Source organism: Thunnus maccoyii, chromosome 11 (assembly GCF_910596095.1).
Source record: "Thunnus maccoyii chromosome 11, fThuMac1.1, whole genome shotgun sequence".
Taxonomy (NCBI): domain Eukaryota; kingdom Metazoa; phylum Chordata; class Actinopteri; order Scombriformes; family Scombridae; genus Thunnus; species Thunnus maccoyii.
Window position 1 is genome coordinate 19,968,446 of NC_056543.1, and position 17,043 is coordinate 19,985,488.

At 39.3% G+C, this 17,043-nt stretch overlaps 2 protein-coding genes across 3 annotated transcripts; one reads left to right on the top strand and one right to left on the bottom strand.

The window, feature by feature from the left end:
• Window positions 1-1,096: 1,096 nt before the first annotated feature.
• On the bottom strand, window positions 1,097-7,115 carry LOC121907240 (ankyrin repeat and SOCS box protein 9-like). The gene is made up of 7 exons (XM_042426691.1): window positions 6,840-7,115; window positions 6,599-6,678; window positions 6,214-6,321; window positions 5,728-5,878; window positions 5,325-5,459; window positions 2,777-2,968; window positions 1,097-2,642 (listed from the first exon to the last, which is right to left on the bottom strand). Exons 1-7 carry the CDS (start codon window positions 6,922-6,924, stop codon window positions 2,491-2,493), a joined length of 903 nt encoding a protein of 300 aa, XP_042282625.1. The 5' UTR covers window positions 6,925-7,115; the 3' UTR covers window positions 1,097-2,490.
• A 2,293-nt stretch (window positions 7,116-9,408) lies between these two features.
• Window positions 9,409-17,027, top strand: gpr143 (G protein-coupled receptor 143). Of its 2 annotated transcripts, none has more exons than XM_042426689.1 (9): window positions 9,409-10,886; window positions 11,969-12,078; window positions 12,438-12,532; window positions 12,923-13,015; window positions 13,328-13,437; window positions 13,520-13,628; window positions 14,453-14,570; window positions 14,659-14,914; window positions 16,435-17,027. In XM_042426689.1, exons 1-9 carry the CDS (start codon window positions 10,631-10,633, stop codon window positions 16,536-16,538), a joined length of 1,251 nt encoding a protein of 416 aa, XP_042282623.1. In that variant the 5' UTR covers window positions 9,409-10,630; the 3' UTR covers window positions 16,539-17,027. The 2 variants fall into 2 exon arrangements, with proteins under 2 accessions (XP_042282623.1, XP_042282624.1); XM_042426690.1 differs by lacking the exon at window positions 9,409-10,886 and adding an exon at window positions 11,253-11,352.
• The last annotated feature ends 16 nt before the right edge of the window (window positions 17,028-17,043 follow it).

A 17,043-nucleotide genomic window follows, 5' to 3' on the forward strand; every position in this document is an offset into this window, starting at 1 on the left:
CTCTCCATCCTCCTTCCCCTTCCATCTATCCTAAACCTGTTTTCTGCTTCCTCTCCCTATGGGATCTGTTAGCCACACTGATTGGCTGTATGCACAGACAAACCCAGAGAGGTCAGAGGCCAGTAAGCCCTTGAAGAGTTTTTTTTCCGAACATGGGGAAGGATGGTGACAGCTGACAGGCTGCTGTAGAAGCTTTGGGAACATTACGAATGATGCCTCGCTCACACTGAATATTTATCAGGCTTGTGTGGACAAAAATATTGAGAGAATCAAGAAGAAGAGATGAATATGTTTTGCATTGCATGTTGTTGCTGGAGGCAGCGGATAAACAAATGATTAGCATGAAATCAGCCAGCACATTGTAAATACTAGATCTAGATTGGGACGATGGAGAGAAGTGGTGGTAACCTAAATCAGACATCGTATTCTGTGGTTTGACTCACAGGTTTCTATCATCTGAATTAATGGGAATCAAAAATTGCGTAGATCAGTGCTGTGTCTCGGCAGGATTGCCCTCTCTCCTCCTTGGGCTACAAACCTCCATTTCTCAGACAGGCACAAGGAAGCGCATTTATTACCTTGATATAAGACTGTATCCTCGCGGCTTTTCTCAAGTGAATTTGGGTTTAAGGAAAAATAGGCAGCGAGTACCTAGGTTAAAACATATTCATTCATAGAATTAATACTGTAACTTTTTTATATAATGTGTTTCATCTCTTATCTGTGTATGTTCAAGGTTCACATAATGTTTGTTTTATGCTTTCTCCATGTGCTGTGCGTGTATAGCAATACACGTTTTAGACTCAGGGGAAACAGTTCTTTATCTCAACACATCCTGTATACAACCAGATGCAGACATATGAATCTATAAATACACAATGTCTCTTTTCAAACACACTCTGGATGCAAAACACACTGACAAAATAAATAGTGCATGTCTTAAATATAAGATAATCATTTGAATAGATTCACATATCCAGAAATAGCTGATACTTCAACAAAAAATTATACAAAAAAAATTTCTGATTCTGTTTATGAAACTATCAAAAATGTTTTCTGACTATATCTTGTTAGGATTTTTAGTGAAAAATACCAGACTTCTTTATGTAATATAGAACTGAGTTAGTGCAGTTTATTATTGTTCAAACATCTAATATTTTCAGAATCAACCATCTATCTGTTGTTGAGAGCATCTATTTGTGTATGTGTCCATATGTTTGGAAATTATACAAAGTATTTATCAAAGTATTTGTGCTAGTAATGCAAAAAATTTCTGACAAACTATAACTATAAGCTGAACTAGGTTTGCTAATATCTTGTTTATGTTTTATGTTTTTGGCTTTTCTGAGGTGGATTCAGATACAGTGTGTATTATTTCAGTACATAAAACACCTAAAATGCACATAAAGGAACTATCATGTGTGGTTTGCATTTGAGTGGCATCCTTATACTTGAAAACAACATGGGGCACAATTGAAATGCGGATCATGCAGGCCATGATGTGATGTTGGGATGGAAAAGGTGCTTTATATGAAAAATTATTACATTTTGCGCTCACCATTATCGGCAGATTATTACTTTATCGGTTTTTATTGATTTTTTATTACATTATGCACAGTTATTACATTCTAAGTTTCTACAAGGCTTCAAGCTTCTACAACACATTTGTGTAAGTTGCATATTGGTCTACGATTGGGTGACATCCAAACTAGTTTTGTTGTCACAAAATCACGCTCATAGGCACACGTCTTAAACTCAGATTTAAAGGGAGCACAGAGAAACTTCCCCCTTCAGCAGATGAACTCAAGTGTCAAACATCATTCTGCACAGCGAAGGTCAAACATCCACATGAAGTAACAACAAGCAAAACACATTTCTGAGTGGAGGAGGGCTTTTAAAAGATATAAAAAGAAACAGGTTTTCTCTAAGGATCAATAGCCATTTCCAGGTAGGGATAACATGGACCTGGCACGTAAAAAGATTTCATAAGAGAGGAATATCTACTGTGGGTCCAAAGAGAAATCTTTTAAATACAGCAGCACCAAAAAAAAAAAAAAAATCAAAAATTCAGCTCCGGAGCTAAATAGTCAGACTTTTGTCATAAATATCAAAAACTACAATATTCACGAAATGTGGATACTTGTTTAAATATAAAAAATATAGTTCCAGTGTATATATTGAATATTTATTGGATCTCATGAGCCTATTAAAGTCTCATTTTGTGCTGTTTTTCATGTGTTTAATGTCAAAAATAAAAATATAAAAATCTTGCCATAAAAACCTTGCTTTAAGACTTTTAAGTCTCCATATAACAGTCCATTAATCTTGAGAATCAGTGTATGCACAGAGGTCTGTCACAAAGAAGAATTATTCATTATATTACCATCACACCCCTGAGCCATGAAGTAGTCTTCTCTCTGCAAGATTATCCAAGTCCACCCCCTATTGGCCTGGGGGTGAAATGCACTAAGTCTGAGGTTGAGAGTAATTTCAACGCATTAGATCTCCCCTCGGGTTTGATTGGTAGAGGAGATACTGTTTCAATTCTGTGGGGAGGTGAAGGTCATGAATCCCACCTAGTCTCTGCTTGCCGACAGTTTTCCTGACGTACAGCCGGCACAAGTGCATCAGAGGAAACATTCCTGGGCAGGCAGGGGGGAGAAGCGTGAGCCATGACAGAGAGATGTTTTGATTATTACTGCTTACTGCACCAGCTTAATGTAAAGGCCTTGAAAATCTTCACAGGCAGCCTATTTGGTTATTTTGAGGGCAATACCTCCAGCTTGTCTCAGCAGCCTCTCTGCCAGGCTGTTGGGAGGTGCGAGGTCCAGCGGCCGTTTGCCTTCCAGGTTCCTGAGGAAGTGATCCGCCCCGTGGTCAAGCAGGACAGACACCATCTCTGGGCTGGACAGACGGGCAGCGATGTGCAGGGGCGAGTCACCAGACATACTGCTGTTGACACTAGCACCTAAAGGAGAGGAGAGACTAATGAGGTATGATGTCCTCACATTACATAACAAGTAAATAACATCTCTCAGAGTTCAGTTGGAGCTTTGCTACTACAGCACTGAGCACCATTTATTCTATTTACTATTTACATAAAATATTTTGGTGTATTTCCTGGTTAGACTACATTTACTGGAGTTATGAATATTCAAATCCTGAAAAAGGATTTATTTTAGTTTAAATAAAACACACCATGAATTGTATACTGGCAGAACCCCATGGGAAACAAGGGTTGAAAGTACATTTACTTGAGTAAAATTTTAAGGTACTTTACTTGAGTAATTCCATTTGATGCTTCTTTATACTTCTACTCCACTACATTTCACTTTTTAACTCACATTTTTTACATTTACCTGGCAGATACATTCACATACAAGACATATGTTTAGCTTTCAAGATACATACTGCATCAACAATAGTAATCACTGTGCATAATGAGTACTTTTACTTCTACTTTAAAGGAAAGGTCTTAGGAAGCTGCTCCTCTGACACCGAAACTGGTTTTGCTTGCTGTAATCATTCCTCCTGTTCATACTGGCCACTGAAGATTTCGGTAACACTTTATTTTACAGGTCCTTTAATTTTATACAAATTTCCTGGAAATTTTCTGACATGCTATTACATCATTTGACACACAGAACTACGCAGACTATCGTTTTTTTTTTGTCTGTGAAAGAATTGTTAAGAATCTACTTTATTAAGCATGTTTGAAAATTGAGAGCTACATATGAATCTAAATATATTGAGTGGGTATTTACCAACTCAAAACTTTCGATGTTTTAAAATAATTTGTACCAAATTGCACAACCCTGTCTGTAAAATGTCCTAAAAATTAACCATTAAATAACTGCGAATTTCTCAGAAAATTTTCAAGAAATTTGTATAAATTAAGAGACCTGTAAAATAAAGCATAACCAAGATTTCTTCTTAGTATGCTTTTAATTGGCAGGGGTTGAGTGTCCCTGTGACCTTAAGAGTTGTGTTGTTGGGAGCAATAGCTCCTGGTAGGATCTCCCAAGTCTGGGGACTTCAGGATTGCTTTTTTGCTTTTTGCTGATGACTTGGGTCTGTTGGCTACAACACACCATGACCTCCAGCGGACATGGGGACAGTTTGCAGCCGAATGTGAAGCAGCTGGGATAAGAGTCAGCACCTCCAAATCCGAGGCCATGGTGCACTGCCAGAAAAAGGTGGACTGCTCCCTCTGGGTTGGGAGTGAGTTGCTGCCCCAAGTGAAGGAATTCAAGTATCTTGGCGTCTTGTTCACAAGTGCGGGTAAGCTGGAGCGTGAGGTTGACAGGTGGATCAGTCCAGCATCAGCTGGGCGTTGTATCAGACCATTGTGGTAAAGAAAGAGCTGAGCCAGAAGGAAAAGCTCTCAATTTACCAGTTGGTCTATGTCCCCACCCTAGCCTATGGTCACAAGCTTTGGGTAGTGACTAAAAGAATGAGAACGAGGATACAAGCGGCCAAAATGAGTTTCCTCTGGAGAGTGTCTGGATTCAGCCTCAAAGATAGGGTGACGAGCTCAGACATGCAAGGGGAGCTCAGAGTAGAGCCGCAGCTCCTTTGCATTGAAAGGAGCCAACTGAGGTTGTTTGGGTACCTGGTTAGGACTCCTCCCTCTGGAGGTCGTCCAGGCATGTCCAACTGGTAGGAGACCCTAGGGCAGACCCAGAACACACTGGAGGGACTACATATCTCTTCTAGCCTGGGAAGAACTTGAGATCCCCCAGGAGGAGCTGGAGGGCTTTGCTGGGGTGAAGGATGTCTGGGTTTCCTTACTCAGTCTGATACCACCGCGACCCTATCCCGGAAAATTGTGGTGGAAAATTGATGGATGGGTGGGACAAAATCCACAGTCTTTGTTCAGTGCAAAAGTGTATCTGAGACTAACATGAGCCTTCAGCAGTCAGTCAGAGTTAATCAAAGAGTATCTTACAAAGAGACTCTGCCTCTTCCCTCTTTACATTACTATCCCTGCAAAACACAAAGAGGGACTGTCATACTAAAAGACTGCACCTTTGGAAAATACCCATGTCCAAAGCTTCAGATTAATTTTGGAATATATTTTTGCAAACAACAATACCTGTGGATGTTGTTGCACATTTCTTCCATTGGAGGCATTCTCAGAACAGATCTCTAAATGGCCAGTATGAACAGGAGTAATGATTACCGCATGCAAAAACAGTTTCAGTGTTCATATCTGGCTATTGTTTTAAGACAGACTTGAAGAATCGTGAACCTATCCCATCTTCAACCTGAAATAACAATCAATCTATTTGACAGGTTAGAGGTAAAGTGAGAAGCATTCTTACCAAGTTGAAGCAATTTCCTTACACTACTCAGTTGCTGATTGGAGCAGGCAGCGTGGAGAGGGGAGCCTGATTGGTCAACGTATTGATCCACATCTGCACCATACTGAACAAGAGGCTCAATGCACTCTGGGTGACCTAGACAGAGTTACAAGAATCATCACAATGAGAGGTGGGGTACTTGAAAGGATGTGTTTTGAAATATGCTTGTGCTTGGCATCTCAGGGAAGAATATGCAATCGTTTTACTTTGTAGCTGTAAGAAACACACACTATTTTTTTTTATACATTATTCATTTCACAGAGCTTTTCTGACATTTTGGCACTCTTTGAGCATTTTGTAGTGACTGACTAAACTGGTTCAGCATAGATTATCTGTGTATATGCAAAGGAATGTGAACTCTAACCTTTAGCTGCAGCCAAGTGGATTGGGGAATTTGACTGGTTGGTCCCCAGGGCAGTCGCTCCATGTTGAAGGAGCAACGATATACAGGTCACATGGCCCCGGGCACAAGCTTCTGACAGGGGTGATTGTCCATCCACCGTTGAATTGTTTACCTGACATGGATAAGAATATTTTTGAAACAATCCACCAGAAATTCTCCATATAAACTATTCAATTCAAAGTCACATGCAGATATATGTTTGTTAATGTGTTATTGTGCATTCATGGATGAGTCTGCATGCCTGTTTGTATCAATGTCTGGTTAATCTCTTACTAATATGCACCAGCACAAAGTTAAATCTAGCAATTATTGATATGGTTTCTGTCTAACTAGATTAGAGCATTATTTGGGAGTTTCTGTCAAGAAAAGACGCAAAACGCACTGCCTTGATTTTGGATTTCTGTCATGTTTGTGAAAAGCCAAACCAGACAATGATGGCTTACTGACATTTGCCCCATTTTCTACCAGAAGCTTGGCGCAAGCTACATGGCCCTGTATACATGCTCCATGGAGGGGAGAAACCTGGTCCAGAGTGCTCAGATTGACACATGTACCCTGTGAATAATACATAGCACATATAGATTCATTGAAATATTATAGATGCACATTAGGAGTTTTGTTACAAAATGAAAAATCCACAAGAAAATGAAATACGAGAGATGTTTGCTTATAAAGTATTTCATGTTTGGGTGCAGCAGATATGCATTTCTCAGTCATTTGGTGATTTTCAGATGGAAAAATGTTTCCAAAATGCATAAAAACTATAATCAAACCATGCATGCAGTATAAAATAATCCTTTAACCTAACCTTCAAAACCCCACAAAGCTTTACCTGAGCAATGAGTCTCTGCAGAGCAAGGACGTGTCCATTAAATGCAGCATCATGAATCGGAGACCAGTCTGATTCAATATCTATGTGTAGACATTATAGACAGTAGTCATTCATGACTTATTCAGTATCATACATTTAAACAACATAAATTTGCATCAAAAAGACGTGGTGAAACTTTCTGTGTGAAGCAGTAAATACACTCCAGCTGCAGTTTGAGCTCACGCTGCCAGCTGCTACTCACCACTCATCAAAGGGTTTGAGAAAAAAACAACAGCTCCAGTTTGACATGTCCTGTCCCGCAGCGTCTCTTTCTGTCCAGCAGACATACTTCACAGTGATGTTCCAAAAGCTTTTTTATGCCTCTTCACGTTTTGCATTGGAGGCTGTATTGTGCGCAACTTGAAGTCCTCATCTGTTTTCAGTGTATTTTGTGGCAACCCAAGTCTCAGTGCTGTGATGTCACTTCCTCTCAGGCAAAGTGTTTGCCATGCAGGAAGCAGGCTGGTTGAATGTAGTTGTTGGGTCTCAACCAATGAAGGTGCAGAGAATGAGTGAGAGAGGGAGGGAGAAGGGCCTGTTGAGCAGGTCTATGATGTATGTGTAATCTGACACTGCACATCCACACCCATCCTCTGCTGCTAGAGAGGATGTGTGGTGTAGAGGGAGAACTCAATCAACCTATGCCTATAGTCAAGACATATTGGTGTAAAAACTTAGCAGTACATTTAATTACTTCTGTTCATGTTTTTTTTACATTGTTCCTGATTCAAGACAGCAATACTTTGTACCTTGTGAAACCCTATTTGGGTGATTCTTCATTTTTATGTTGCCTGCCTTCATTTTAAAACAGAAATTCTGCAGATCCAGTGTTGAACAATCGCAATAAAAACTATTTTATTGCTCCCAATAATGATAATGACATGGCTATTAATGTCTGAAAATGCACAATAAGTTATTATCAGTATAATTTTTTCCCCCTGTATTTCCATATTATAATTTTGCATTCTCAGCCTTTTCTGTTCCTTATTAGCATTGAGGGTCTAAGGATACAGGAGGTTGTATTGCTGTACAGATTGTAAAAGATTATAAAGCCCCCTGAGGCATATTAGTGGTTTGTGATATTGAGGTACAGTATATAAATAAAAAATTGACTTGAAATGACTAGTTTTTGAATTGACAAACACATTCAAAGAAAACTAATCGGTAAAACATCTTTTCATTACGAGAACACACAGTCATCTCCATCCAGTAATTAGAGCCTTAAGTCCCTTAATGACCAAATCTGCCTTGTTACTTTGTTTCCTTATTTGTCATTTAATTTCAAATTAACACTGATTTTTCATGTAGTGATCATATCGACATTTAACACTGAAGAAGCATTAAAATATTAACATTCCCCTGGTATTTATTTTTTCTGAAGTCCATGAAGCCTTAAGTGCCATTAATTAAACTCTCTTTTATGGTTTGCTATGTTTGACATCCACCTATTCTTCAGAATAACCAGAAAGTAGATGGGTGGTCTAATGATCAGAAAGACCTTCCTTAAACTCTAAAAGCTTGGGTTCATGCACCCATGTTAATAAGTTAATAAATGTTTATAATTGCTCTGCTTTGGTGTCTTTGAGTAAAACACTGAATCCCTACCAGCTCCAGCAACATGCTAACCTGACCTCCAACCTCTTTGAAGGAAACAACCTAAAATAAAATTTGCCTACAGGGGTCACTTAAGTGTACATACATAACATCTGTATCATTCTGATGAAATACATTTAGTTTGAGTTGGAGACAACAGCTGTGTATCATGTTATTACAGAATCAGGTTAGTGGTAGAGCTTAATGTGTACTATAATTACAATACAATCTTGTGTAGTAGCATGCAGCCCTTCATTAATGTCAACACAGGCGGTATCTACCGGATCTTGAGAGAAGCCGTTACATTTTTGTCAGGACCAGCAGAGGGCAGCAACAGAGAGCAGACGTACACCGACAGCAGAGAACAGCAAGTCAATACTTTAACAACTGTGTTCCCCAGGGGAGTTGTTAATCCCTGGCAGCAGGCTACAAGTTTGCCATACAATTGACTTTGTGCCTTGTCAGGGAAGGTGCATATGGATTAGAATGCCATTGTAGAAACTCAATGAATGCCCTCTCTGTAGTACTGAATAATGAAAGTCCTTGATGCTTTGTTTTCCCAAATAAAACTGCTTCAATGTCCACTGATTTCCTCAGATCTTAGTCCAAGCAGGCAGATCCAGCAGCTGTCATGACCTCTGCTGTATCTGGATGTATTGGAGGGGAATTTATTTCAAGAATAGGCTGTTAATCGTGGTGCAAACCAGTGCAAGCAAAGTGCACTAAATGTCATCTGTTCATCAGGAATCTAAGGATGGGGCTGGGCCTAATTTATTCCCAGGCTTCCCATCCAATTTCCCGACATTTTACTTTTTACTCTGTAGCACAAATTTGACATTTTCATGACTGCCTTAAAGGATAGCTTGGTGCCCAAATGAACACTGACACACATTTTTCTTGCTGTAATCATTCCTCTTGTTCAAATGACTATTAACAGATCTCTTCATAATGCATTTTCAATGTAATTGATGAGGGACAAAATCCACAGCCGTCCTTGTGTTCATGTGCAAATTAATTCTTTACCAAGACTGTTAAGTGCTTTTATGTCAGTTCAACAGTCAGACTTTTATATCTGTTTGTACAAGTAATACAAGTGAATTTTACAGGATGTGAAGAAACATTCTTTTATGCTGTAACACATTAGAAACACTTCCACAAACAGCACACAATAGGTCACAATAGGTCATCAGGCAGCACCATTCACCAGCCACCTAATCTAAATGTTGCACATGTTGAATGTGTTTCAAATACATCATTACATTATCAAGTGACCACAGAGTTTGACCCACTTTCACCTGTAGAAGGCTCAACCCAGATCACCACCAGACACACTGAGGCCAATGGGATCATGAGTTCAGAAACTTAGTGGTATTAATAATGATGCACTGACTCTTCTGTCCCGGAACTATCAGGTTATAAAGATCAAATATGCATCATGGTGTGTCCCGGGCCCGATTAACTCATTAGTGGACCCCTTGTAAAAAGTGAGCTGTGGACTCCAATTAAGCCCCCTGCATTCCCCAACTTAGTTTGATCATTAGTTTAGTTGGTTAGTTCATTAAATGCAAATTTATTTGCTAATATGTAACCTGTAAGCATAATATAGCAAAACATAAAAAGGTATAGAAAGTAGATTTTGACAAAGGACCCTGCTACAAGACATGGCCTAAAGTTTAGGTACAAATTCAGGAGTTGCTTTAAAGGCCTTTCCATTGCAGTTTATATGAATCAATAAATCAGATTTGCCAGAGAGTGAATCTTTGGTGCCTTTGAGGCCTGAAAGTCTGGGTCACTGGGGCAATTGCTCACTAATGCCCAGCTGGTAATCCAGCTTTGGGTGTCTGGAATACCTGATCTAATACGGTATCGCCATGATAAAATACAAAATACAGTGTTTACTACACCTACAGAGTTATAGACTCTCAGTATATTATATATTGATTATATATCTTAATAATAGCATGATTTGTGAATGTGCAGGTTACTCTCTTTCATCTGAGGTTGTTCTATTGACTTTTCCCTCAGGGGTAGAATAAAGTGTGTCAAATCATCCTATTATACTTTTGTTTGAGCGCATCTTCATCATAGAAACTGCACAGACCAAGTTCAGTAAATTACTGTTCATTAATCCGCCAATTAAAATATTCAATAGCTTTCTAAACTCCCAAAACTTAAGATCTACATCACACTCCATCACACAACAGCCCATTGTCGGTTTCTTGTATTGTGGCAAAGCTACAACTGCGGGGATTAAATGGAAGCACATGATGATTCAACCCCGTGATTTCTCAGAGTTGGGTCATGGATTCAGTCATTTCCTTTTTCTTTTCTTTTTCTTCTTTCTCCTGACACCGTAGCCCACTTCTCTCTCTCTCTCCCTCTCTCTCTCCCCGGTGCGTGATGGCTTCCCCTCGGCTGGAGACTTTCTGCTGCCCGAACCGAGACGCAGCTACAGAGTTTGTGGTCACTTTCCAGCCGCTCTTGTTCGGGGCTTTAACTGTCGGCAGCGCGTCCCTGAGCCTCTTGCTCTCTATTTTGCAATTGCTGCCAAAACGCAAGGGATACAGAAGACTTGGACAATATCCGGTGCCAAGGCCCGCGTCCTCCTCACGAATATTGTTCATCATCAGCATCTGTGACATACTGGGATGCACAGGTAATGACCAAACTGCTGGTGTGGGCCTGTTTTTTTGTGTAATCATTACAGAGAAAAAGAAGAAAAGGAAGAGTTGCTTTTCACATCATTGAATTGCTGGATCTAATTACGCACGCAAATATTTTGTTTTTAACCCTTTTGTTGCTCCACATTTGTCTGTGACTTGCCTCATTCAAACAGAGAGATAACATTTGACACATGTTCGTAGACAGCTATGAAAAATAAGATTTATATGTCAAAAAAAGAAAGAAAGAAGTATATTTTTATACAAATTGATCCTACATGAGCTTTTAAAAATTCTACAGGTTGTGTAAAATGCACATGTCACTCTGTTTCAGCTGGAAACTTGGTGAGAAAGTGTACACTTGCAAATCTGAGCAAGAAACTAGATGTATTTTATATCTACTAGTTCTGATGCAGCTTGTGGCTTTTTGCACAACAAAAGAATGACTCATGGACCCCTCATGTGAGTAATGTAGTGACTCAAACAACAGCTTTTCTGTTGGCTTATATGTTGATTTGAACGCGGCAGCGTCTCCCTAAACAAACTAACATTTACTCAGTTAATGACACAAAAGGCTGTAAATCATTTTAAGACTGCTGCACTACATCCGAACTGTTCATTCATCACTTTGCTTCTGCACTTGGTGAGAGGGAAGGCAAATGAAGTCATGTATTTCAGTGTACTTAAAAGTACCCTGTGAGATTTATCCAGCACTGCAAACTAACAGCTTGAAGTACACCGTGACACAATTTAAAATGGAATAACATAACAGCATGTAGTCTGCATCACATAAAGATTCTGGGAGAGCTCCCGGTTTTTCCATTCCATGGGAGTCTCATGTTGGAAATGGAAACACCCTTATAAAACACACCTGGAGGCAGTTCATATTTCCATGATGTAAAACTGCAATTAAAAGGACTCATTTTAATTATAGTTAATCATACCAAAAGAACTTGATGTGTTTTAAATGTTAATTAAGACCAGTCCTCTTTTTGTGTTTGTGTTCCTCTCCTCTTCCTGGCAAAGCAGGAATTTGCAGATACAATTAGAGACCATGTGGTTCTTTTCCTTCCTCCAGGTATCATTGTAAGGTCATCTGTCTGGCTGGGCCTGCCCAACACCATTGACCGCATCTCTGTGGCCAACAGTACTGATGTGTGGCCAGAGATCTTCTGTGTTGGAAGTGCAGTATGTATGATGCTCTTTGGCAAAGCTTCACCTTATTTAAGCCTGCTGAGCAAACACACCATTTATCTTGTTTACTTGCAGCTTCATGCCTGACAGATGACAGAAAAGGGACTATAGAGGAAGAACAAACACATAATTTTGTTTATTATAACTCATGCGTGATCCCATGAAATGCTAATTCCATGGCAAACGCATGCCTATTTGTGTTAATTCACGTTCAGTGAGCATGTGCACAGCATCGGTTATATCTTTTTAAAGCTGTAAAGGCACAGATTAACTTCATAAACAATTCATAATGCTTAATTATAACTGCATACTATATTGTAGAGGTGCATTTATCCATCATATGTGTATTACAGATGTGGATCCAGTTGTTTTTCAGCGCCTCTTTTTGGTGGACCTTTTGTTATGCTGTTGACGTCTTCCTTGTGGTGAAAACATCTGCAGGAATCAGGTGCTGTCATCCTCACCTTCCAGCTACCACAAGTCATTATCACCTCCTATACGCACTGAGGCAACGGGAAGCAGGACGTGTGAAACATCGTTCTCTCACTTTGCTTCACTGTCTAATATAGATTCTCCACCTCCATTTACTGAAAGTGGTTTGAATCTTCTCCTACACAAAACGTTTACCATGTAGTTGGCAATACCTGGAGGTGTTTTTTTTTTTTTTTTTGTATAAGTTCCTTGCATTTCAAAGGTATAACAATATGTTTCTCTCCCCAGTCTGTCCTGTACATTTGTTTGGCTGCACAGCAGAAAAAAAAGAACAAAAAATCCCTGAGATGCAGAGCTTCAGCAGCATTGTGAGCTCAGTCTCATGACTTGTTTCTCTCCCCAACAGCACCATTATCCTCTACCACATGATTACATGGGGTCTGGCTGTGCTGCTGTGTGTTGAAGGAGTGGCCATGCTCTACTACCCATCCATCTCAGAGTAAGACTCTTTGTTGTCCTTTAGATACACCCACGCCCAGTCTTGTCAGGAGATAAACAGAGAACATTACCTTTTTGTGTCGCTGTCTTTTCTCCTGAGAGAGCCTGAGGTTATCACAAAAGACCATAGATCAATTGTCCAAATATATGCTACGTTAACCATGCCTAAACTATTAGGCTGTTGATTTTTGTTCTTCTTTTGTTTGACACTGATTCGCATTTTTCAGATAGAGAAGAGTAAATTACATTATCTCTGTTTTAGTGCTGTGCATTTGTGATTTCCAATCCTGATGTTATTGTATTTTTTGTGCAGTTGTGAGCAAGGCCTCCAGCATGCTATACCTCACTATGTCACCACGTACGCTCCGATGCTGTTGGTCCTCGTGGCCAACCCTGTCTTCTTTAATCGGACAATATCTGCAGGTCAGTTCCTCCCCCTCAAATATTTTCTCACAGATGCAGAGGGGCGCAAATACGAATGACCTGTCTCGTCTCTCTCATCTAGTGACATCTCTACTGAAAGGGCGACAAGGAATCTACACAGAAAATGAGAGACGGCTGGCCAACGAGATAAAAATACGTTTCTTTAAAATAATGCTGGTGTTCTTTATTTGGTATGTTACCGCTCTTTAACAAACGGATCAACTTTAAGCATGCCTGTGTGTTCCTCTTATCTACAAATCATCATGTTTTCTTTACATTTATGTCAACCAGCTGGATACAGGCTACATAGATTGGATTTTTTTTTTATGTTTGTATGCAGCCATTTGCTTCCATTCATTTCCATATGGTGTAAAAATCAGATAGCAGACACTTGCAGTTGTCCAATCCATGGCATAAACATGAAGTCTGCATAGATTTATGTCATTTTTGCAAATTTGTTGCTTTCAACTTAGTCTGTACTACATTACCTCATGATGATCACAGGCCTGCTGATACACATTAATATTGTACAGAAATGAATGAAAACCTATTGAAGCTTGCAAGAAAAAGTACATTAAAAATTGTAAAACACAGCCACATGGTTTGCAAAAAGGTTAGAAGTGATGTAAAGTATATTTGACTTCTAAATGTGCAAATCTACTGTTATGTTCATTTAAAAGTAGTATTTTCCATTTTGTGTTAAATGTGCATATACTGTTTGTAGTTATTGTGCATTTTACTTTCTCAACTGTACAATACACGGGTAATGGTAGTGGGTCATCTTGCTGTGGTCTTGCAGTAACGTGACTCTCAAAAGGCAAACTCATGAAAACTCAGAGGTCAACCAAAAATTGTTTTTTTTCCACGGCTGTTTGGGGATAAGTAGAGATGGATATCAGCTGCATACTCGTGTGGAAAAGATGTTTGCATTTTGTAGTTTAAAAAAAGTACATTTTTAAATTTGCAGCCTCGTTTAGTGAGACATGGTTAAAGTCACTTACCTCTGATGTTTTAGCTGGGTGCCCAACATCATCAATGAGAGCCTCCTCTTCTACCTGGAGATGCAGATGGACATCAATGACAACAGTTTCAGGAATATCAGGAATGCAGCCCTCATCACATGGTTTATTATGGTGGGTTGCATAACATCGACACACTGTATTCAAAACACTTTTAAATGTCTAACACCTTGATTGTTCTGTATTTTCTTGGCTATTTCAGGGTATCCTGAACCCCATGCAGGCTTTCCTCAACACTCTGGCCTTTCATGGCTGGACAGGATTTGATATTGATCTCAGCCTGCAGCGGAGGAGGGAGCTGGCCTGGGACTCGGTCTCTACATCAGCGCCGAACACAGGAGGCCATAATCCCATAGTGGGAGCCACTCTGCTCTACCAAAGTCACGTCCAGGAAGCCAAAAAGAGCGTGATGGGTAATGGCCAGCAGCACTCTGATGCCATCAGTGTTCTCTCAGAAGGTAATTGGGCTCTCAGTGGCGGTAACAGCTCGCCGGTTTATCAGGGCTGGTGAGGCTGACACACTTCCCTGGTTCATGGTGTCTCCTGATACTAGGGCTGGATCGCCTCTTCTCTTAAATTATACTGTATATTTTCTTTTGGATGAGATCATTTATGGCGAGATACTATTCACTGAGAAATCTGATCCAACTGTCTGAAGACAAGTTATTCTCTAGTAGAGAAGTTTTTTGTTTTCTTTTTAAGTTAAAGTCAAGATTTGGAGCAATTAACCAGGACAAAGTTAAAGCTCTCTGTGATGAATATTTAATAATAAAATATTTTTTTTACCAGTGTTGAAGCTGACTCCTGCTGGATGTAATAATAAAGCACTTCACATTATGTAACACCATGCAGAATTGTCTGTTTTGATCTATGGTGTACCAAATAGTACAGTAGCGTGAAATTTGGCTGCACAAAAAGTTCTTTTCTTGATATTGAACAGAAATGATAAAAGCAGTGTTTCTATCATTCTGCATGTGCATGTGAAGGACATGCATGATTACTATGTAAAAACATGACAGATGCAAAAGTTGCTCAGGGTGCACCTATTGTGGCAAGTTATCACACAGAGCTTTAAGTGTCATTATATGCTTAAGGTGACATGCGGCGAATAATGGCAAAGCTGTTAAATATACACATGAAGCAGGTAAAATACACCAAGTTGCTAGTTTATCAGATCAAGCTAAACCTATTGAAGCAGTCATACACACCTGTCAGTATAACCTTCATGAAGATCAGATTTTTTGCATACCTGTTTTAGACTGCATCAGTTCCTCATAAACTGGCAACCGAGTGTGTATTGAACACAGATATGTATTCACTGGATAGAAATGTCAATGTTTACACTCTCATTCTAGTAACACTGAGTAATGACATAGGGCGTTCTCCACAGAAGACATTTTGATGCATCACAGTAGGAAAAGCACAGGTGTAACTAATAAAATGAACGATGGCTGAATTCCACTGTCACGCTGTCATTATTTACTGGGACTCTGAAGTAGAACAGATCCATCGTCAATCTTTTTAGTAAAACCTGTGCTTTTCCTTCTTTGACAAATCAAAACACCTGCTGTGAAAAAAGGCCCATTAAGACACTATCAAATGTATTTTGGGATGATTTTGTAAAGCATTTTATATCCTTTTTCTACCATTTTGTAGTTGTGTTTGTGCATCACCTAGCTCATGTACACACTTTATTTAATGTTCTGTCAACATTCAGTGTCTTTGAAATGATAAATCCTTAGAAATAAAGTTAATATATTAAAGGATTTTATGTTTTCTTTCATTTATATAGCCCTCAGTCTGCTTCCACAGTCAAACGCAAGCACAGATCAATACCATACAGCCCGATTGTAAATTGCAATGCCTAAATTCAAGTTTCCCAAAATACATTTGTGAATGAATGCACATGAATAGACACTCATGTGCAGCAACAGAAAGTGACTTCACCCAGTAATATACCCCTATTTTGTCTTGCTAGGTTCAGATTCTAGTACAGTTGAAATCCGCATTTCCAGCGAGCTACGAGACTTTGAGGATGTAGACGCTGATGGAGAATCCTTGGAGAACTCTGTGAGGCACTAGCTGGGGTCATCGACAACCCGCCTCGTTCTACTTTGCTGTGTGACATTGTTCTTGTAGTTCATTTTGTTTTAGTTTGTCTCCTCTATTGTCCTGTTGAGATTTTCCCAGATTTTAACTGGTTATAAGATTTCATTAGTTGGTGTGACAAAATATGTCTGATTCAAAGCCTTTTATGTCTCCCTAAACCCTTTAATCTGTCTGCAGTATAGTGTAGTGTTACATTACAGTAACCCAAAGTAACTGCAATGTCTCTTCTGGCAATCATCGACAGAACAATCATAACATTTTCTTATTAAATAACTGACAGGTTGAACTTTAGAAGTGCCCTAAGAGCTTGAGGAAACATTTCTCCTGGTGAGTTAGATGCACTCTGGTTTTGTGATATGCACTCTTGTTGTTAAGCTCTTAAGGCACAACAGAATATATAATAAGCTAAATTGTGTATTTTTTGAGGTAGTTACTGTATATCCAGCTGTTCATCTTGTATTTTTGCACACTTCTTTTA

Excerpts from the sequence above, each read along its gene's own strand:
- LOC121907240 (XM_042426691.1), bottom strand. The coding sequence starts at position 6,924 with ATGTCTGCTGGACAGAAAGAGACGCTGCGGGACAGGACATGTCAAACT. Across the intron at positions 6,679-6,839 it reads CTCAAACCCTTTGATGAGTG|ATATTGAATCAGACTGGTCT; the intron begins GTGAGTAGCAGC and ends GTCTACACATAG. Across the intron at positions 5,460-5,727 it reads CCACTTGGCTGCAGCTAAAG|GTCACCCAGAGTGCATTGAG; the intron begins GTTAGAGTTCAC and ends AACTCTGTCTAG.
- gpr143 (XM_042426689.1), top strand. The coding sequence starts at position 10,631 with ATGGCTTCCCCTCGGCTGGAGACTTTCTGCTGCCCGAACCGAGACGCA. Across the intron at positions 13,438-13,519 it reads TAATCGGACAATATCTGCAG|TGACATCTCTACTGAAAGGG; the intron begins GTCAGTTCCTCC and ends TCTCTCATCTAG. Across the intron at positions 13,629-14,452 it reads ATGCTGGTGTTCTTTATTTG|CTGGGTGCCCAACATCATCA; the intron begins GTATGTTACCGC and ends CTGATGTTTTAG.